The following is a 23,761-nucleotide window of genomic DNA, read 5'->3' as shown; positions in this document are numbered from 1 at the left end:
TCGGGCCAAGCTGAGCAAGGTACCTTTACCTCTTCGATCCCAGCTCTCCGAGAACAAGCTAGTTTGGTGCTTGGGACCACTATATTTGATCCACCCACCCTGGTTCGGGGTTAACAAAACCGTTTGAGGGTCGAAACCGCCCCTTGGTGATTTTTCGAAATTCACGAATATCATGAAAACCGTTCAAAATTTGATGAGAATTCACTCGAATTCACTAGTCAAATTTGTAAATCGGAAGCAAAAACCGATCAAATTGACAATTTGGTAACCACTCGATTTGAACCAAAAACCGATCGCATTGAATGCATTGAACGCATTTCAAACGAATTTGTCAAAAATCATTCGGTTTTACCAATTTACCGAGTGAATATCCCGAATTGCAGTGCGGTTCAACAAAAAACCCAAAAAATAGCTCAAACTTGTAAAATCAATAACTAATTCATCTGAGCTTCAAATCAATTGAAACAAATTTTGTTGATTTCATTGTAACATGATCTACATGATAAAAGTATTTATACTCATAAAAAGTTGAATATTTTCTGTGAGAAAATGTATTTGCTAAAATAGTTAAATGTATAGTTAATTCTTTACTAATCCATCAATCATGAAACTAATTTTATTAGTCTTCTTACATTATCCTATGTCTTTTAAAAATACATGAACTCATGAAATAATTATTCTAACATGCATGATTCTGCAAATGTGTTACAACTAGATTAATTCATAACTAACCCATCACACCTCCAAAATTTGTAAAACCACTTTTATTAGTTTACTTATACTATGATTTATGTAGGAAAAATAATGGTAGACATGAAAAAGTTAATTACAGTGTTGTTTCTTAATATATTCACTTTATGCTTATGAACTTTGTAAAAATCATGGAGAAATTAATAAAACTCTAAATGAAGTGAAACAAATTTTAAAGATCATCTTAAGATACGTCCTACACAAAAAAAATTTGTGTTTGTATGTTAAGCTTTTTCTTAACGTGATGGGTCAAATCATCATGTTCATACGGCTCATTTCAGCATTTTTCTTCTTTTTTTTCAAACTTCCTCTCCATGAAATATGATGCAAACGACATTATTTTTTAAAATAAATGCACAAAATGTCTTATAATTGTCTCTGGTATTTTTATAATTTTTGTGATTTTTATTTTTTATTTATTTTTTTGAATTTTTTGAATTCAAATTCGAAAAAACGGTCGATTTCTAAATGTAGTGCGGACCGAATTGGCCAATATTCGAGAGGTTTTCAATGATTTTTTGAACCCTACCCTAGTTTGGTCCCTGGGATCGACGCGGGTGTCTCTCCGGGGATTTATTCTCCAAAAATAAATCTTTAGCCTTACCGTCATGTGTATAGGTTATAGATCTACCATGCGTCTTAGGATATGTGTTTGTGTGCGTGTGTAGGGTGTAGTGTATGTATCATACTTCAAAAACAAGTAGATTAATAACTTAATCTGGTTTTTTCCAAATAACCCTACCCAGTTTCATACTTCAGATTCACATAGCAGTGAGTATCCGGAGAGTCTTTCCGATTCACATAACCCCACCAAATCGTTTCCCTCTATCGTTCCTTTTTCATTTTGGTGTTTCTTTGGTGTTTTTCTAATGTTCATTTGCTTAGTTATTTTTGTGCTTTTCATCGTTAATTGGTGTAGGCTCGAAGTCTAGAATCCAAGCAAGGACATGAAGAAGGAACTGAAAGTGAGACCCGATGATGAGTAACCCGGGAGACTCGAACAAGGTTAATCGAGAATTAACCTTCATCAAGGCAAGTCCTAGCTTCTTGATTATATTGACCCCATGTTTGCAACTAACTGAAACCTTGTAGTTATATGCATGCTACCTTTGCTACATTACTTTAAGTATTGGTGATAGTTATAACCTATTTGATGAGCCATACCTTGACTACTACTCACAATGCCCAATAATAACCTTAAATTATACCTAGCATCTTATATAATGATGTGGGATAAAACCTTGCTAACTAGTATGCTTAGGGCTTGGCTACTTTGCTCTCTTCGGTGATGCTTGCCCTCTCCTCGGAGAGTGCTTAATCGCTTTTTATCATGATCACATGCTTTGCAAAAAGGGTGAAATGTGTTGAGATGATTGGTGGTGTTGGTATTAAGAAAACCCTAAAATAGTTTTGGTGAGGGCAAGTAGAGTAACCCTCTCGAAAGGATGCTCTTAGGGGCTCGAGTGACCTATATGGTACTCATAACCAATGATGAAGATACCTACCTCGGTATAAGTACCGAATCATTATGCCGTCATGGTAAGCCACCCAGTGTAACCATACATCTTGAATGGGCAGGACTTGACCGCTCCTTCTTCCGACCTAGTTGGACATCTTACTAGTAGAGCTGAGAGCAATGAGAACCCAAATGTCTGACAGGTGCTCTACTTGAGTATTTACTGGACTAAACACTTTACAAAAGTCAGTGATCCCATAGACCAAGCACTTTTCAAAGGTCATAGGTCATTGGCATCTAAACGAGGCATGTAGCACTTGAGGTGTCCCATAGTGGAGTCCAACAAGGAAGGATGAATGAAGCGTCTTGGTATGATTTGCTCGTCCGTTTGCAATGGTTGGAGGCTGAGCATATCATATGGATATAGTGTACTACCTCTGTAGAGTGTAAATTTATTCAAATAGCTGTGTCCATGGTCATGGGCATGCGAAGTTGCGGCCACACAAGATTAGACTAGAGGTGTGTGTGTATTCCTTGAGGCGTGAGTGGGCAATGTGCCCGTGTTTTGGAGAATATCAATGAATTGATTGGGACTAAACGTCCACCGACCAAAAGATGGGAACTACAGGAAATCGACAGATTTTCTCAGGACCAACAACTCTTTAATATCAATATAACCTGGCTTTTCAACTACTTTTAAACTAAGTATTACACCTTAATTTATATTGTATGAAAAACTAGCTTTATGCCCAAACTATAGCCCTACGACTTTAACTTTGATTACTCACCTTATGCATCTATCAATAACTTGAAATAGTGCTAGGACTTGCTGAGTACCTTTCGTACTCACCTTAAAAGATGGAGTTCAATCTCGTCTCGAATCGAAGATGAAGAGTGGAAGTTTAAGGTCGCATCCATACCCAAGTTGCATGTGGCATTGTGTCGCCTCGTTTCATTCTGCTATAGGCTCTTCTACTTGGCTGGTCAACCGTGCTTGCTAATCCACGAGACCATTGCTTTGCTTACTCAGGTAATTATTTTATTCAAAATATGTATTTGATATCATTCTGTTGGATTCTATTTGTATCAGCTACTGATTCATGAACTAATATAGGAGGCATAGGGAAACCCAGGATTGGAGTCCGACAACAGCGGCGGTGGGCTGCCTCCAGCCAACAGTAGTACTCAAGATCGTGTACTTGTCGTGCTCCTCACACTCGTCGAAGGAGCTGCTACCCTCCTCGTCGGTGGAGAGTAGCTCCACCTCCTCCAACTCAGACTCCAACGATGGTGAAGAGAGCAGCGCCGGTGTGTCCATGGCAAGCGAGGTGCGGCAGTGGAGAGGGTTGGAGAGGGGTGGGGAATGCGGCGGAGTGGAGAATGCGGCCGGCCAGATTGGGGTTTTTTGAAGAGGAAGGAAATAGGACGATTTTTTGCGCGGAGGAGATGAAGAGCATTTATTACTCACAGGTGGGAAGCAAAACTATAAGAGAGAGGCTAGCCCCTCCGTATCCACAACGATTCTAGATTGTTCCATCCAAAATTGATATCTCTCACGGGTTCACACTGAAACCGTGAGAGACAGTCTCTCACGGTTTTAGATTGTTCCATCCATATGCTCTGTCTATTACGGCTTCCAACTGGACCCGTAAGAGATTTTATCTCACGGTTCCAAAATAACCGTGAGAGGTATTTAGTCTCATATGAGCATTTACGTGGTTGAGTCGCCCTCCAATAAGGAAATTAAAGAACCCATCTATCCTCTCTCTAGAAAAATACTCCCTCCTATTAAGGAAAACAAGAGATGCCACAAGACAATGCACCTTCTTAAATTCCTATGTGCGACTTACGGAAAAGAAAAGGTATCTCCTAGGTTCCTCGTTCCAATGAATGGCTTAATCCACACATATTTTGAAGTACTAGCCATACCCATACGTTGCAAAAGATCTCATATAAGAGAAAGTCTTAAACACCATCCTCCGATTTTTTAATACAAAGATAATTGTGTTTAAATTTAGGAAGTCCATATAATAGCCTATGCGTATTCATATCATAAGCCAGCTGAATGAAACTGTGTACAGATAACTCGTTCTTCACAGAAGATCCTCCATATCACATTCATGTAAACAAGATTAATCAACAGAAGGTCCTGTCCATCAACTTCATCTTTACAGCTGTAAATGATAAAAGTCTAGTACGAGGTCGTCCAACTTTACTGAATTTTCCCTCCTGAGCTTCTCTCCGAAGTCCAACATCATCTTTGAGCCTTCCTATGAAGCATCTAAACAACTCAATGGGTCAGCGGCGTGTGCAGGAAAAAAAATTGGCCCGTGCTCGTTGAGCACGTTTCTTTTTCTTCAACTAAGAAAACCCAGTGTATGGTAGTCACCGGTGCTTGGTACCGTGCTCTGGGAAAGCAAATTATATAAGAGCTGGGTGAGAAAGAGCCCTGCGAGATCTGTATATATGCTATTCATCTTTGATCCAAAGGTCTCTGCGTGCGTGTTTCTCCGTGATAGAAGACATATGTCGCCGTTTGGTGGAGGTCTACATGTGAAATCGGATCTTATATAATTTGCTTCCGTGCCCTGCCCCGGTTGCACCCCCTCTCCTCCTGATCTTCCCGTCAATGGCCTGTGTTTCTGAATTAGCTAGTCATGAAAGCTCAATTACTGTATTTTTAGACTATATACTTCTTAGACACAGTATCACAGTTGCCTAGCTGCATCAGCTAAAAGGTGTCCCCAAGATTCTCAATTCAATAAGCCCACAGCAACCTAGCTACGTACATTATCCACACCGAATGTGCTTTAGGAGAACAGCGCTAGCTAACACATAGAATCAGTCATTTGGTTGACTTATCTCATGGAATTAGTCAATAGATTAACTTATCGTTTTAGTGCAGTGATGCTTTTAAATCCGCTGCATTGTAGGATATGAATGCTGGAACTGGCCCATAGGCAGTAGATTGCTAATGGGCTACTGGCATCAAAGGACAAATCAATGTACATGAACTCCTTCATGTTACAATTATGGGTCGCTTTCCAATAAGAAAAGAACTCAACTATTTCTCTCTGATAAAAAGCCCTACTATAAGGAGAAGAAGAAAAGATGCCACAATATTACAAGAAAAGGTGCTCGCCTTGCTGCTTCGGCGGCCTTACGATTTCAGTGATGGAGCGGACTGCGCAACCGGAGCTAGAAAGGAAAGCAAGGAAGAGTGGGCCGGGCTTGTGAGGTCGTGTGGGTTTATGGGCCTTTTGCAAGGATGGGGCCCAGCCCAGACTAATGTGAGAACCTCAGGGCCCGTTGCAAAATTCCGATGTTGGAACCGGGGCTGACTATATGTCGGTTATGTTGACGGTTAGCCCTAATTTGCCCATGCCCAACACCCCCCACCACCACCACCACCAGGCAATGCTGCTTCGCCGCTACCAACGCGGCACTCCCCCACCCCCACAACCACCCTCCCACCACTCATCGATGTTGGAAACGATGACAGCAAGCCCTCTAGCGAGCCCCGACCCCATAAACAAAAATGCTCCAAGCATTGAAAACGCTTGTTTCAAGCACTAAAATCAATTGTTCCATGGTGTGAGGAACAATGATGTTCTAAAAGGAGATGAATTAGGACACTTAGAAACTAATTGCTTCAAAAACTTCAACAAGATAAAGTTATCTTAATTTCTATCTAAATGTGCTCTGAATTTATCTAGTGTGTCTATTCTAATGCTCAAGAGGCTTGCAAGCTACTCTAGCAAGGTAAAGTATAAGTATATAAATGCGAAAACATAAATAAGGTAGAGAAACAAACTCGATACAGTGGATTTTTATACTATGGTATTGGTGACACATAAGTCACCTCTAGCGCACGTTAGAGCTCTACAAAGGATATGCTCCTGATCGCCAAGACTCTTCCAGTCACGGCTCTTGAGATACCATGTCACCAAAACAAGGCCTCAAGCACGATGAGCCACCAAGGCGAGGTCTCACCACTGATCTCTCTTCTGGTCACTTATGCACCGTCTTCACTTCGGAGCTTTAGTTACAAAGACAAGGACTTCCATGTCTCCGCATAATATTCTTGCCGCCACTCCACACCAAGTCAGAGGGTCAACAAGTTACCGGCAAGTCATTAAGACTCCAAGGCGTCGTGTACTTCTCGGTATATGGTTGGATCACTTCTTGATCCACTCTCTAGGTTGCAACACCTAGCAACACTTCTCTCTAAGCCTATAAGCACTAATCACTCTCTAATCATGTGCTTAATCGCCTATGATGAGCACTTTAAGTACTTGCAAGGATCGGATGTTTTCTCATATGTGTATGATGTTATCTGGACTCCAGCACCTTCAAATGACCGAGTGAGTGGGTATTTATAGTCTTAAACCCGTCAACTAGCTGTTGCTTCAATAGCTCAACTTTACTGTGAACACCGGATGATCTGGTAACAATAGTAGTACAAGCACCGGACCATCCGGTGTGTACATCAGTGGATACTAGCCGTTGTAACTCCACTTAGATACATTCTGAACACCTGATTATCTGGTGTATCCTGCACTTCCATCATCGAACTATCCGATGTGTTGTCTTGAGCCAAGATGAGCCACTTCTTCTCTATGCAATTAGTCTGATTTGTAGACCTTCTGATCATCGGACCTTTCGGTGTGTTGACCTTCATCTGCTTTGTCATCTTCCTGGAAAACACTCTGGTGTGTTGGCTTCTTCATCGTCGGACCATCCGGTATGTTGAAATCTTTCCTTCCCTCATTTGCACAAATTATATTAAATGCTCTGGTGTACTTACTCTTCTAACATCGGATCATCCGGTGTACTTAACTTCAGTTTTCTTCGAAAATCAACCCTTCTATTAAATACTCTGGTGTGCTTCTACTTCCATCACCGGACCATCGGATGAGGTCAATTTACTTCTGCACAAAACATTAAAATGCTACGGTGAGTACAAATTTATCTGCATCAGACTATCCGGTGAGAACAATTTCTCTAGGACTTCTCCAATTCAATCAAACTTTGTCCCGACTTCGGTGGCTTCTTCATGTATTGCATCCATGAGACATACTAACATATATTCTTGACAAACATATTAGTCCCAATGACTATAATGTCATTAATCACCAAAATCACAATAATGACCTAATAAGGTTATTTTCGCTTCAACCTCCTCATTTTTGGTGATTGATGACAACACAACCAAAGCAAAAGGGGCAAATGATACCAATTAAGAAAATACATGATTTTAAAAGTTCACAAGACCGTACCTCTTTGCTTGGATGCATGGTACACTACTACAGAACCGGCCTTATATGCCGGCCCATCACTGCCGGTACCTAATGGGCCGGTAGTGATGGGGCATCACTGTTGGTTCAAAAGCCGCGTGGGAAGAATCAGCCAATGTGACTTATGAACCGGCAGTGATGAAGGGCATCACTGCCGGCTCAAGGCTTGCACCGGCAGTGATGCTTCATTGCCGGTTCTAGCCACGAACTGGTAGTGATAGTTCATCAAGTATCACTGTCGATTTGTGTTATGAACCGGCAGTGATAATGGGTATCACTACCGGCTCATGTGACGAGCTGGCAGTGATAATGGATGACAGCATATGTCGGAGGGTGAACTCCTATCGCATGGATCCGGAGGGACCCATTTTTGAGATTCGGTCGGGGAGATGATTCTGAATATGTTTGCGGGAGAAATAAATGGGTGTAAATGCGATGGCAGGTGGGATGGAATGATCTAATGCAGAATGCAGTAAATGCACTGGAGGGATTTTTAGATAGGTTCGGGCCGCACTGAGCGTAATACCCTACTCCTGTGTGGATGCTATAAATGCCCTGAGAATGTCTCTCAGGAATGTTGCTGGTAATAAGAATGTTTGTCTATCCTAGAGCTTCGGGCTCCTTGTTCTTCGGTGGTCTCAGCTTCTATGCTTGTACTGAGGTGTTCTTCTGTCTTCGCCCTGGATTCTTCAGCCTCTGAGAATGTGTGTCTCTCTCTCTGGCCCCCCTTGTCCGTGCCCGTCGGCTCTCTTAAATACTCGCCGACGATAGCGTGCCCCGAAAGGAAGGGCACGAGTTCCAAGGCGTCATAAATGGAAAAAGCAATCATTATGGGCTACTGCACGAAGTGAGGCGGGGTTGAAAACGCGCCCCCACCCGGTATTGGTCGTCATGATGGCGCCGGCAACGGGCGCCGTGGAGAGGGCCCACCGGGCAGCCACAGAGCAGCCCGGCGTGCCTGCTCGGTCTTGTTCTCCTGACACAGCAGGGTGGCAGGCGGGGCACCTTGGGCCATGCGATGCTATCCCGAGGCGCGCCGGATGACGCGGGATGGGACCCTTGTATTAAATGTCCCCACGCCCTTCTGCCAGAATGTGGCAGGGACTGACACTGAGCGTGGTTGGAGCAGTTGGAAGCGATAGACCACGCACCCTCTTAAATGCGGCATCGGGCCTTTCACTGGCTGACACCTCACCGCTAGACCCCTGTGGGGGCCACCGGTGAAGGACTTCTTGGGCCGTCGGGGAACCGAGTGCTCGGGGGTCACTATTCACATCCCCGAGCACTCTCTCCCTGAAACGCCCTCTCTTGGTCCTCAGGGAACTCTGGGAGACGGCGCCGGCAGAGGACGAGTGGATGCGGCCGTGGGGGCTGACGTCGACGTAGACCCAGTTGCGCCGCCAATCATCCCACTTGCTCCGTAGCACTTGGGGGATGTACACCTCCGTCAAGCCGTCCCGCAGCCAGCGACGTTCGCGGTGGACAAGCATCTCTTCTTCCCGGCCAGCCGCAGGACGAAGAAGTGGCGGAACAGCGCCACCGACGGCGGCACTTCGATGAACATCTCGCAGAAATGCGCGAAGATCGCCAGAATGACCACCGAGTTCTGGCTGAGATGCGCCATCTGAATCCCGAATGTGTCGAGGATCTGGAGGAAGAACGTCGAGAACAGCGGCACCAGTCCAGCCGCCACGAAGGAGACGAAGATGACGATGCACCCCGGGCGGTCCGTGATGGGCGAGTAGTTCACCGGCGTCACCACCGAGGCCTCCCGCTGGCCTTCAGGCACCATCATCTTCCGCACCTTGTCCGTCCCCTCCTCGTTGACGAACCGTGACTCCGGTAGTATGCTATCGACCCCCTTGTCACGGCGGCTGCTTCCTGCCCTCAGCATTGTTTCGGAGTGGGGAGCATGCTGAAACGGTGGGGGAGGAAGGATGTGTTGCGGGCCGGAGAGAGGGCGAAAGTTCTAGAGCGCAAGGAAGAAGAAGAAGAAGGCTTGATCGCAAAGATGGCATAAAGAGGGGGGCGGTTCGCTCCCCTCCTCCTTTTATACCCTAGGGATTTCAAACGGAGCCTTGCCGAGCGTACCTCGGCCAGCGCAACCGCTAGGCGAATCTCCCTCGGTCCGCACGGATGTCAGTAGTCCTCAGGCGCACTACCCTCGATCTGCGTAGTTGCCACACGCGCCGCCTGCCTCGTTCTCACGCGCCGCCCGCCTCGTTATCACACGCCTCGGGAGTCGGCTGGACGCGCGTCCGTTCGGCTCCCCGCTGGGTCGTACTGGAAGCCTAGGCCGGAGGGGCCAGCACCTGAAAACACGCCACGTGGTGTCGGTGCTGGATTCGGCCTCGATAAAGACGAAGGCCCCATCCGCAGTCTCTGGGCCATCGCCTGCCAATGGGCCCGGGGGCTGCTGTCGGTGAATCAGGAACCAGGGGTCCCTGAATCCCGAGGCCGGGCCAGCAATCTGCCACGTGGCGCCTTCCTGCGGGGGTTCATCTCCGCGAGGTACGAGAAGACTAAGTCCCGGGAGAGGGTGCTCGGGGCTATGAACAGTGGTCCCCGAGTACCCGAGTTCCCCGATGATCTGCGAAAACCAAGTGCCGAGAAGAGAGTGCTTGGGGTCATGAACAGTGGCCCCCGAGCACTCAAGTACCCCGAGGACCCAAGGAAGGTAGTTCCGGGAGAGAGTGCTTGGGGCCGTGAACAGTGGCCCCCGAGCACTCTCTTCCCGGCACTTGGTCTTCGCAGATCATCGGGGAACTCGGGTACTCGGGGACCACTGCTCATGGCCCTGAGCACCCTCTCCCAGGACTTAGTCTTCTCGTACCTCGCGGAGATGAACCCCGCGGGAAGGCGCCACGTGGCAGATTGCTGGCCCGGCTTCGGGATTCGGGGACCCGTGGTTCCTGATTCACTGATAGCATACCTTAAAAAAGTCATAACTTTTTCATACGAAGTTGGATGGGGAAAAACTTTACATGAACATTATAGTTCTCGATGAGATCTATAACTTTGTAGTTGAAAACTTTGTAATTTAAGGTCATTTAAATGCCCAAATAATCTTAACAAAGTTTTAGTCATGGTTGATGACAGCTAATCTTAAAAAATCATAACTTTTTTCATACGAAGTCGGATGAAGACAAACTTTATATGAAAATTATAGCTCTCGATGAGATCTACAACTTTGTAGTTGATCATTTTTTATTTGATACCATATAGATACACAAATAAATATCTAAAACTGATACAAAAGGAGCCACATACTTGACCATAAACTTTTTGCTTAGATCTAGTGTAAAACTAGTATGAATCATTGAAAAAACCACACACAAGGTCACAGATGTTGAAAACTAGAAATTCAAATATTTTTATCACGAGTTTGGTAACTTGGATTGATGAAACATCTGCATAGCACTAACTTTCCGATGTAGCACTATGTCTCCAAAAATTATCAGGCAAATTAGAGAAGGTTAGTTGTCACTCAAAAACTTCAGAGGCCCTGTCGATAATCTTCTGAGCCTTTTTTTAGGTCAAGGAAGGTACAGGTCTTTATAAAGTAGAGGTCGAATGTCGAAGATTTTTCTAGATGCGCCTCGTCATTAGCTTCGAAAGTAGAGGTTGAACGTTGAAATCAGACTCTGTATGCAAAAGTTATGGCTGTTTTACTGAATACTTCATGGATTGGACACAAATTTTTTCATACGGAGTCGGATGGAGACAAACTTTATATTAATATTGTAGAACTCGATAAGATGTACAACTTTGTAGTTGATAACCTTTTCATTTATGATGATTTTGATATGCAAATAGACATTCAAATGTTCGATGATGTCAAAAGGATTGATTTTGCTATTGTACTCAAGAACGAATGAGAGGTGAGATGATTAGAGAGGTCATGTTCGCAGAGCTTCTGATCAAATTCATGAGTTCAAGTCCTGGAACTCACGTGAAAAATAGTAAGTGAGCAGTGATCGGTATTCGAGCTTCTAGTTGAGGGCGGGCGAGCAGTAGTTGATTGGGTGCCTCTGGTCGAAAAAAATATTTTTTTTACTTTTTTCGACCACAAACATGTTGAATCGGGGACCAAAAATCACTACTGATTGAAGCCTTCAGCCGGCAGTGATAACCCCTTTACTGTCGGCTCGGGCCAGCAGTAATAGTCGGGGACTATGTGCCGGTTGCCCACTGTTGGCTCCAAAACCGACAGTGAAGGAGGTTTTGGAGTCGGCACTGTTAAAGGGTTTCTGCAGTAGTGGTAAGAACAAATTAAGATACCAATTGTAAGAACAAACATGTTCTTACCAACATTACCAACATTATATCTCCATTTTTGCTATTATGTCCCCTTTTGTTGTGACTGTCATTTAGATAGTTGTTCCTTTTCCTCTATTGCAATTATCTCTCTTGATCGACCTATGCAATAGTTTATTCACCTTTGTCAACCCGAGATGCATTCCCCTTTGTCAACAATCTATCCGACATAGTTCTTGCATCTTGCTTGCTTCTCTTGCATCTTGCTTTGGTCTCAAAATTCTTCCTCTTTGTCAACAATCTCAAAAAAGACTACAAACACATGTTAAACCCAAGGAAAAATATTAGAGCATCTGGGAGAGAGCTTCGTAAAACATGATCCATATGAATAATATCACTTATGAAGAATTATGAGGAATTAATACCAATTGAAAAGATATAACAATTATAAGGATAGGAGACATTGATATCAATTGAAAAAGACAAAAAAAATGGTCATAATTTATGAAACTTCACATGATATAATCTAAACTCCTCATACATGTGCCCATACATATAATGAAACCCACTTATGAATACCACTTATAGGAATATAACAATATATGCACAACTAGACAATAAGTAGAGGTAGGAAGTTTAAATCATATCATGCATGGAGGTAGCTTAAATATAGAAATAAATTGACAATGATACCAAATGAAGGCTTTAAGCATTCTAAACCTCCGGAGACTTGTTGATCACTCCATGATACTACAAAAGATATTAATTGAAACACATGTTAGTCTCAAAATCACAACCCATATGATATACTCTTCCTAAATGTGTGCATACAAGTGTTGAATACTTGTGAGAGATACGCACTTGTTATTGATAACAATGGGGAGGGTACCCTGTAGATTAGTTCATCGCACATAAATGATACCAAATTTAAAACTAATGCCATGTAAGAAATCTACAACTAATAAACTATATAAGTTGCTTATAAGAAAGAGAGAAACAAAAGCAACCTACCATATAGAAAAACTACATTAGGTATTACAATAAATTGAATTGAGAGCATGCAATCCTAGACAAGGGAAATGTACAAATTGAAAGGATTTTGCATTTAGTATATTTCACCTTTAGATGGGGATTTGGGTATATGATGATCCATCAATGCGCCCAATCTTGTACAATTAGCTTCTAGTATAAATTGGCACACTCCCTACAGTTTTAACAAATTACTAACCAAATATACTATAAATGGTTGGCCACTTGCAACGAAATTGTGGGAAAATTTTGTTAGTCATGCAGTATTCCAAGCAGTCGTGTCCTGCACCTGGCTATGCCACCACCTTCCTCTTCTTCCCACGGCCTCTCCGTGCTCTCTAGATTTGACGGTGTGCTCCTCTTATCACTCTCAGCCGGTCGTCGCTAACACCTTCGTGCTTGGATCTAGCCCCGCTGCTCCGTGAACTCGCTTCCCGCAACTTGTCCTGCTCTTGGCCATGGTACCTCCATGATCTATGGATTCAACCCCAACTCAATCCTTTGAGCCACCACTTGGTCCCCCAAGATGGTGATAACCCCCTCAGGGCCAGGCGTCTTCATACATAGATAGCCGTGTTGAATGACAACACCGAAGCCCACCAAAATTACCCTTTCAAATATCGTGTTGTACTAGTATGAGACATCCACCACATAGAATATCATCTCTTCCATTCATACTTTTTCCCTATCTCTAAAGGTAACTGGGAGGAAAATTCACCCAAGGGCCTCTACTGGCTAGCTCCTGAAGCCCAAAAGTGGGGTTCCATCAGGGCAAAGGTGGCTCCAGATTATCCCCATGCGATCAAATGCCTTAGCGAATAGCAGATCTACGGAACGTTCACCATCTATCAGCACTCGGTGCACTTCTGCCCCTGAGACATTCGCGATGACGACAAAAGCATTTGTATGCGTGTAATCCAGGCCTCGCGTGTCTTCCTAATATAAGGTGTATGGGATATGGGACCATCGACACCTCACGAACAAGGGGCTAGTTGCCACATGATTGACCCTTCACACGTATTCCCTTCGCTACCTCTTGGATTTGAAGTAGAGGCTTGCTCCGCCAGAGATGGCCAATACCACATTTCAAGCCTCCTCAATGCTTTGTACTGACCCCGTTCCTTCCGAAGAAGCTTCAATGGCCATATGAGGTGGCAAGGGCGGCAACTCTGCAGGCAGAGGATATTGTGGTTGGTTGGCTATAGCCCATGGTGAAGGATGCAGGTGATACACCTACATGTGGGCCATTAACAAAGTTCCGAAGGCTTGCCAGTTCTAAGGCTCATCACCTACCCTGAAGTGCTCCATGTGGTACACCGCTCGAGGGTCAAGAGGTTGGCAGAAGCCAGATGACCCCGAAGCCTACCTGTGCAATCCTTCCTTTAAAGCTACAATGTGCAGGCACAACTTGATAGTATGGTCAGCGTCTTCGTAGTGTATCGCACAATAGGGCATCCTGGTACGACCGGCTCCGCACCCCAACCCCTCACTCAACCCATGTCCTTCGATCTGCCTCTACCTAGCCTTTGTCGATGCTGGATACATTTCACTTCTGGCTCCTTGACTGAGGAAAGTGTTGATGCAGCTTTTGCCTCTTAGGAGACTGGTGAGGCCTCCTCAACCAATCATCTCTCTCCTTCCCTCAAGGCTTGCACTTGTTGCCTGCCCTATGGCTTCTCAGCTTCGAAGGTGTGCCGTCAGTGTGCCTTCGCAGATCATCCTCTTCCACCCTAGAGTACTATTGTATCTTAGTAAAGAACTCGTCCATGTTTTTTATTGGCTTTCGCACTAGGCTTGAGGCCAACATTATGGTTGGAGCCCCTGCTGAGCCGTATCAATCACTGTATCATTGTTCTGACCCTTTGCCCAGCACTTCACTCATACGAAGCGACAGATGTAGTCTTTCAAGCTTTCACCTTTCTTTTGCTTCACCATGAACAAATCACCCACAATGACGGGAGCTGCGTAGTTGCCTTGGAAGTACGAGAATAACGCCTCTCAAAGTTGCTCCAAGGAATATATCTTCCCTAGAGGAAGCGAAGTGTACCAAGAGAGAGCTATCACCTTGATGGCGAGGACAAAAGCATTGGCCATGGTGGTGTGATCTCCCTCTACTAACTTTACTCTAGCTTTGAAACTCATCATGAACTCCCTTGGATTGGTCACATCGTTGTGCAAGTGTAGCCATGGTACTTTGAACCCTAGAGGCCACGACTGTGCCTGCAAACTAGGAGATAGTGGGGAGTTTGGGTCCACTACTCGCGGTTGGATGGGCTCCTCCAAAGCCTGCCTGGGCTCCACTTCTGGGTGTAGGTCTCCGCTATGCCCCCTGAAGGTCACTATTAAGAGGTCATAGATTGGCGAATGGACCTAAGTTCTTCCAGGAGCTTTCGTACCTGACGCTTGTATTGGGCATCACTGTTATTATGGGCTTTGGCTTTGGGAGATTCTCTGGCTCTAGCTTCACGATTTCCTTGGACTTAAGCTTCGTGGGCTTTGGCTATTGCATTGATCCCTTCGGCTACCTTAGCCTCTGCTAGCTGCTCGGGGCCATCTAGACTACTTTCGAGCTTCCCCACCTCCTTTGCCTTTCCTTTCCTATTATTCGGAGACATGTCCAGTGACTCCTTTCTCTCTCACACAAGCACGTTGTCATGTGTTTGGTCTTCACAGACAGCGCCAAATGTTGGGGTCTAAATCACCACACATTGAACATGTATTTTCTAGGTATTTATAGCCATGCATCAACTAACCAGGTCAAAATTATATTAATGCCCCTATTCATAAAACCATTCTAAGAATATTATCAAGATACTACAGTCATTATATTATTACATGGTGTACGCTCATAGGACAATACATGTGTATGTCGGTCCTTCGGTGACCTAGACGTTTGCATCCAGGCCTTCCTTTGGCCTAGTTCCTTTGAGCCCTTTGTCCCGCATCAGGTGGCCCGTCGTCCCTTGCCAACACCTTTGGCAACCTTCATCCTCACGGTCGAGACCAGAGTCTTGGCCTTCGGACTCCTCACTTTGCATCGGCTGTCCCTTCGGCGACTCTAACTCTTCGAGACCAGAGTCTTGGCCTTCGGACTCCTCACTTTGCATCGATTGTCCCTTCTTCTCCATACCTAAGAAACAGCTCCACTGTTGTGTTAGTGTTGCCGGTTACTTCGTATCTGGAGTTGACTGAGGCTGGCAGAAGTCAACCAAGAGACTATCGTGGTACCATTCCCCCAACAATTTCCATGTGAAACATCTAAACAACACAATGGAACAAATCTAGTGTTTCTTTATCAGCTAGACATGCAACTTGATAAGTGCATTTATCCAATGTGCTCAAGCACAGTGTCACAGTTACCTTTTCTTTGTAAAATTTTTGACCCGGGAGTCTCTAGCATACTCATCCTTAAGGAGACAAGATCTTAGGTTCAAACTCAGGTGGGCGGAACCCTCCAAGGTGTCCACCGCCAAACCGAGCCCGGTGCTCCATTTTCCCAGTTTGACTTTGGTGGGCAGGCTGCACGAAGGCGAGCCCTCCCATCTAAAAATCCTGTTCCATGGACACACGCTAGCAGCCCAAGTCACGTGTCCAAGCGAAACGGTATACAGGAGCTCACTAGTGACCTGATACAAACTTTTCTTTTTAACTTTTTCTTAAAAAACTTTTCTTGTTATTTTTTTCAAAAGTTTTGACATAGAGATTTTTTTAAAAAAAGTTTAGAAAATAGTAAGACGCGGAGGAAAAAAGTTTAAAAAAAAACGAAGAGGACTGTCAGAAGAGGGCGCGAGTTAGGCTACTCGATAGGAGCGTCCCCTCCCACCCGAGCAGCCGAGCTAACGCTCGTTGTCGTGTCACAGCTACCTGACTGCATCAGCGGGCAGAGATCGTCGTCATGAATTGTCCCCCAGCAACGTCGACGTAGCTACGTACATTTACGCCCGTCCTATTAAATCTCCTCTGCCTCGGCCTCCCCTCTTCGCTTGCCTTCCTTCCAACCCCTCAACTCCAACCCAACACCCGCCATAAATCCAACCCAACACATAACCTCTTTCTCTCACACACACCAAGAAAGCAGGAGCAAGCAACCAACCAAGCTAGCTACCTAGCTGGCCGGCCAGCCATGGCGCCGCCACCACCACGCCGCACCTCCCTACTGTTGCTGTCTCTCCTCCTCCTCCTCCTCCTCTCCGTCGTCAGCCATGCAGCAAAGGAGGCGGCGGCGGGCTCGAGACGCCACGCAGAGCTCCAAGACGTCCATGGGGAGGTACGTTTGTCCAGTAGCATGCATGCATGATTGAATGATTCGCATTGCTGAGCGTGTGTTTGATCATATTTTATCAGTAACTGCATCTGCAACAGCCTTAATTCTTTACTCTCTGTGTATGTCCTGTAGGTGGACGAGGAGGCGATGAGCTTCACGGCGGCGGCGGCGGACGAGCGGTGCGGCGGCGCCGGAGGGCGAGAAGGAGAGGGGGACGAGGAGTGCCTGATGAGGAGGACGCTGGTGGCGCACACCGACTACATCTACACCCAGGGAAGCCACAACTAGCTAGCACCAGCAGCTGCCTCAGATTGCTCCAGTCGATTCCATATGCATGTATGCTAGCTTCGGGTCACTGTAATCTAGATGGCGAAAAGCCAAACAGTGTCGATATCGATTGTTGTCGCATGATCCATGGAAAAGTTGTGTCGATCAGTGAGAGTTTTGCAGTGGTTATGTAACATTATTTTCTTTGGCGAAATTAATGGAGTCGATTATATATGCAAGTTGGTGAACAACCTTGTTGCTTCGTTGTTGATTTGTTGCCTGGGACAGGAGAGCGCTTGCTCTGCTGACTTGAGTAAGAACACGGCAAGGGGTCTCGTAGTTGTAGGTCGTCTAGAACACATGGGAATGTTGGTCCCTAGTTGCAGAATGATTGCCCAACTTTCGAGATCTAATGGCGAGTCCTTTTTCTTTTTTATCTTTGGCCCGTACGGATTTAGGTATGGATCGACCATCTCACCCAAAAACTTAATTATGCCTATGTTTTAGTGCATCCGTAGCTAGTTAGAACTAGCACCACCAATTTCGATTTCGGTACTAAATGGGCACGTTAGACTATTTTCAACAGATACTTTAAAAATCCGTCCCTTATAATACTATTACAGCATATCTTAATACTATTACAGTATTTTTTATTTTTTTCATCTCCAACAGTTACTCTATTTCTTACCTTCTATTACTCCCCTACTCTCTTCGGACCCACGTGCATACGTTATGAACAGTGATAGAGGCTCCCGTATTCATCCGCAAAAATCCCGCCAACCACCTCTCATCCGCAACACTGTTTATCCGATACGGATTCTGTTGGAGCCGAATACCAGATGTTATCATCCCTTATTTTACTGTAGCACTCAAAAAAAGTACAGATGCGGAGTCTGTTAGAGATGGCCTTAATATCCGTCTACCGCAAAGCTTTGTCTGCGAACCATCTTACCAAAAAGTTTAGGTTGTATTTCATTAGCCAAAAACCCTGTTAAATCACTCTGTTGTGTGGTGTCAGCTGGACAATCAAAACTCAAATTTTTACTTACAAAACTCAACATGCGTTTCAGTGAGTGTTATTATATTTTGTAAGTAAGTTTTGGCCTTTTGGGGTCTAATTTAACACAAGTTTAACTAAATACAAACTTTCAAATGAAATACCCCTATCCAAACAAACCCTTAATGCTAATGTTTTACCCTAATTATAAGATCATAAGAATAATGGAGCAATCACCAATCAAGCACTTCTCTTGATGTCATGAGATAGCTTGTTGCCACCAAGCTAATCCTACCAATTGAGCGGATGACATTAAAATGCAGGGAAGCAGCAGCAGTACGAGCTTGTGACTCTTGTCTCATGTGTCAGGTTCATAGTACAAGTTGACTTATTGCCTCATGACTGGACAATAAGGTAGAGCCCAGCTGAAGTCTGAGGCTTACCTAATTCGTTTTCTTTCTGATATTAATCCAACTTGTTCACTGGATCAAGCATCTAAATGAGCATCCAGCTGTGTTAAACTATCGATCAAGTGTGCACCGGCCCAATGGTTTTAGCCACAAGATTTATAATTAGTTGCGAATTAGACAAGAAAAAGATGCCCACTGCCGAAGAATCTGGTGTGTTGCCAAATTTTGCCTAATTTCAGGCCGTTCGTGTTTGCTCAGTCAATCTTGGATTTGGATGCATGCTTATACGTGACAAGAAGCTTTGCTGGGTTGGGATTTTGTTGATATATACTCACTCCTGTGATGAAGAAAACATGCGTTTTGGCTTGCGTATGGTCAAACTAACAGTGGCTACTAGCTATTGACATAAATTAGAATATTGAGTTTAGAAACTTCAAAATGACATGGGTAGAGTCATCTTGAAAAGCACTTTCATATTATAATAAATTTGCTATGTTTTATAAATATATTACTACACAACTATCGGTCAAAGTTAGTTTTCATATACATGTCAATGTCCAAAGCGATACATTTTCTTTCTATTACGTCAGGGAGTACATGGATAACATGCATGTATTTTTTTAACTATAACATAAGACAAATTGGGCTTCACCAACCTAGATTGTTGCAGGGTACATGTTGGAGGAATCATAGTATTGATTCAAACCATCGAAATCACTAGCTTCTACACACTATACAACTTACACTAACATCGCATGCTTAAATCAGTAAATTCGAAGTTGAAAAGGGGAGGGGGGGGGATTTGTAGAGGAAACCCATGATGTATTCGCTGGGCACAGAAGTGACGCAAATTCCAGCAGTGGCAGTGGATCGCACATTCCCATGAGACCATATAGTGGACATCAGCCAATATCATAGTATCTAATCGGACGCGAAAAAAAAGCAATATGATCAAGCCTGCTGGTGATTTCAGGCTGCATCATCTTCCTCCAGATCACTGAAAGATACATCTTCATCATCTGATATTGGAATTTCCGCGTTTCCTGAGCCACCTGTCTCCTCTTCCAACCATTCATCACCATCATCATCGTCGTCATCTTCATTATGAGTTTTCTGAATGACAAATCTTGATTGCTCACTTATGTCAGCCAATGGCTGTTTCTGTTGATCGTCTTTAGGGGAAGAATTGTCCATCCATGCTATATCAGACATTTGTACAGGCTGTTCTTCTGCTACTGCATCTTCTGTAGGGTGATCATGTGAGCTTTCTTCCACCCTAAATTGTGAGACCATGGTGGTGTCTTTCAATACAGTCACAAGCTGTACAGATACACTGCTGCTGATGTTATCTGAAGAAACAGCTCCAGCATCACTCGCTGTACTAGTTGATAGAACTTCCTAATTGATTGGTTGAGTTTGATGCATGCCATAGTCTACGTTGCTAAAAGATGTGGCCATCACAGAGTCATCTTGATCCTTTATACACCCAACAACTCTACAGGAGAAGCTAAAGGACCATTTTCATTACTGAAAGGCACAGGTACTATGTCAACTTCTCTCTACCTTCCAAAATCTGCGCCAAGTCAATCAGGAGCTGATAAGAAGTTCGCTAGCAAACAATGTAATGAGCTGGAAAGTAGCAGCTTATCTTTTGTGCCGCCAGAACAAAATTAAAGGGTAACCATCATGACATGCAAGAAAGTAAAACCATGAACAGAAACTAGTAAAGCATTGAAGGCCCATTAGACTTTTTGCCAATATATCCATCTCGCAAGCATGCATGTGTGGGCTAAAAAAGTGTTATGAATTAATTTCATCGTAGGGACTAATCAGTCTATCCCTACAAAAACTTTATGTTCCAACACTTTTAGCAAGTCAATAGTCACTTGATGGCTAATTATATATCTTTTGCTGTTTGACATGTTCCCTTGATTCACTTTATATCTAATTCCCATAAAACTTCAGACTCATGTAAAAGCATCGTCAGGGGAAGAAAATTGAATGACTGAAGTAACAAATGATTAATACCCTCAAATAATTATAAAAATTAATCAAGAATAGAATAGAGTTCTCCATTTAAAAAAATGGAGGGTTATGGAAGGAATCGAATATAAAAAAGCACATTAACAACTAAAATAACAGATCACTCATCATAGAAAAGTACTGAAATATAACAATTACAATGAATCACTTCAGCTGTGAAGCTTATGCTAGGCTAATTTCAACTAGGGGCCCATTTCGATGTAATTTGTTTAACCCGATTCCCTTCAATGTCTAAGAATTAGAATTCATTGCGAAAAAATGCAAACTAGATTCACTATTATACCAGAATTCAGCAGTATTGGTGGGAGGAAGGGAATGCAGAAATATTTCATTAGCCTAGCACCTAGCGGACACAAAAGAGAAGGTGGATTCGGATTATAACAATTTCATCACTCATCGCACTTCTTGACACATACAATTGAAAAGTAAATGTTTCATTCGCTTATCCGACAAAAAGGAGAGGTTCCATGGTAGGCACAGAATCACAAAGCTTGAGAAGGCTCATATGTGTGCCTCATGAGACTGATTAGCCAACCATATTTTTATGATTCTGAAAGCCGACAAGCTCAATATTTTGACATCAAATTCCATAGTGAGGTCAAACTGATGATCAAGTTCCAGATAGAAAGTCAGCTTACGTAATGAGTGCAACTTGCCAACAGAATTATGGCAATGATTCAGTGACCATTTTCCCAAAACAGTACAGCATTTCATTTGAAGGATGCAAGTGCCTAGCGCAGATCTCTCACTCAATTTAAAATCATAATTATGATGCAACATTTTTGTAAAAATACAAACTGTTTATATACATTTTGATCGTATTTTCATGTCTACCATTTCAATTGTCATATGAGCATGACTGCATTCCCTGGACAAAAAACCTGATGTGCAAGAAATATCAAATCAGACTATCAGAGCACAACTAACAACTGCTTACACTATGTTTCTTGTCACCGCAATCTTCCAAGATTCCAAATATAACATAGAAAAACATCAGGATATGTCACATAACAGTCTCGATTTTACAACTAATCTGATTCCTATCCCACTATTCACCTCAGCTAACAAATTTTATGCCGTTATCCCTCCAAGTGAACTTAGTGACGGTTAATTTAGTGCACTTATATCAAGGAAAATCCTCAGTTAACTCAGTGAACTTATATCAAGGCAAATCACCTGTGGAGTCGACAGAATCTCGGCATCCTCCTTCCTGAGCTTAGGATGCAGCAGCACGAAGTATATCTTCCAGAAGCAGCCCTCACTCATGTGGATGGGACAGAGCTCGATCCTTAGATCAGCTGCGCATCAGTCATGTCAAAATCTGCACTTCAAGGCAATAACGCAACAGAAAATTTTTACATCTTAATCGAGAATAAAAAAAGAAGGCTTTCGAGGAGCCAAGACACGCAACGAACCGTCTGAATCTGCATCGTCGGGGAGGAGCGGGAAGTCGAGCCACAGCTCGGGCCGCAGGGCGGCATCCCGCGCGAAGGCGGCAACCTCCTCCGTGACCCGGCGGCATCTTCCGCCTCATCAAGCTCCGGGGGCAGCAGGGAGGAGGCGAGATCCGCGACGGCGTGGCGGCCCGGGAGCCGCGCGAGGCCAGCACGGAAGCGGCCGTCGATCTCGGCTGGGTCCTTCCCGCTGGAGCCTCCGCCGGGGGCTTCGGGCGCGAGAAAGGAGGCGAGTCCCTGGAAGCGGTGAGCGAGGGCGCCGGTGAGCTCGGAGAGATCCTCGCGGACGCCGCGCCGGCGGGGGCGGGGGGGGGGGAGCCGGGGGAGGCGGAGGGGCCCAGGTCAGTACCGTCGGCTTCTTCCTCAGGAGAGAGGAGGGAGTTGGCGATGGAGCGCGCGAGCCACGCCATTGCCGGCGGCGCGGTCGGTGGCGGTGGTGGTGCGGGAGCGGGAGACTTGGGGCGAGGGTGGGGTCAGTAGTTGGGGAGGTTACTTCGCCAAGGGCGTAAAAGAGGAATGTGTTACTATAATCTAGTATACAACTCATTTTGCATTATTTTCTGTATTAACAAATTTACTTGTTTTACTTCTGTATTAACAAATTTACTTGTTTTACTTAAGCGTATGATAGCCTTATAAGATAAAATCTCATTTGAATTAGATTCCTTATTGTGATCCAAAAATCTGCATCGAGACAGAAACAACATAAAATAGAGATAGCGAGGATGTGTCCGAACAACGAACAAACCTCGAGCAACTCAGCAAGTCGAATTGTGTCGAAGTATACCACTTTAGGTGCTATATTGTGAAGTCCTTATACAACAGAATGCAAACAAGCCCGAAGCATATTATTTATAGGTCATTGAAGAATAAGGTCTTCCTATGGTTGGTTAGCAACAACACAACTCTAACATGGAGGATTACCAACAAGAGCGCGGTTGGTAGCTGGGGCTCAATCCAAATCAGGGATTTCAATTTTATTTTATTTTTTTCACCAGTGAAAGATCGAAATTTCTGTTATTTTTTTTCTCTGCTCTGTGAGTTACACATGTGAGTGAAAGAAAATTCTGAAATTAAACATTTCATTCTCGTCTGAAATTCACGGAATTTCAGCAAATTTTTAATATCTGACCCAAACAACTTTCTCTGGAGGAAAAAGAATGTCAACCAGGGTTGTCGAGAGCATTGATTTTGTGTCAAGTCTTTTTCTGCATATTTATTCGGCTAGCTGTTAGCAAATGCATGATTTTGTGTCAAGTTTTAGAAATGTTGCTTGCTGAATATGCTTCAGAACTAGCCGGACCATATTATCTGAACTAGACCTAAGCATTATTCGGGCTGGCTGGGCCGAAAGCCCAATAAATTTATTTCAAGAATCTTTGCGCGTTTTACATGCTAAAATAATTTAAAATAATGTTTCAACCCCATCTGACCGCCCCATATGTTTCGGGCTCAAGATGTGCTGCCTAGGCCCGGCCCTATAAGGTCATCCAGGCTGAATGTTTTGGGCCGGGCTCAGGCCGGGCCTAATTTGTTC

The 23,761-nt window shown here is 44.2% G+C and overlaps 1 protein-coding gene and 1 pseudogene across 1 annotated transcript; one reads left to right on the top strand and one right to left on the bottom strand.

Moving 5' to 3' along the window:
* The first annotated feature begins 16,751 nt into the window (after positions 1–16,751).
* LOC133900627 (phytosulfokines 4-like) lies at positions 16,752–17,554 on the top strand. Its single transcript, XM_062341824.1, has 2 exons — positions 16,752–17,056; positions 17,186–17,554. Exons 1-2 carry the CDS (start codon positions 16,913–16,915, stop codon positions 17,339–17,341), a joined length of 300 nt encoding a protein of 99 aa, XP_062197808.1. The 5' UTR covers positions 16,752–16,912; the 3' UTR covers positions 17,342–17,554.
* Positions 17,555–19,281: 1,727 nt separating this feature from the next.
* Positions 19,282–22,716, bottom strand: LOC133901079 (uncharacterized; annotated as a pseudogene).
* Positions 22,717–23,761: the final 1,045 nt, after the last annotated feature.

This window comes from Phragmites australis, chromosome 19, assembly GCF_958298935.1.
Source record: "Phragmites australis chromosome 19, lpPhrAust1.1, whole genome shotgun sequence".
NCBI classification, from domain to species: Eukaryota; Viridiplantae; Streptophyta; class Magnoliopsida; order Poales; family Poaceae; genus Phragmites; species Phragmites australis.
This window is presented reverse-complemented; position numbering and strand designations above follow the sequence as displayed.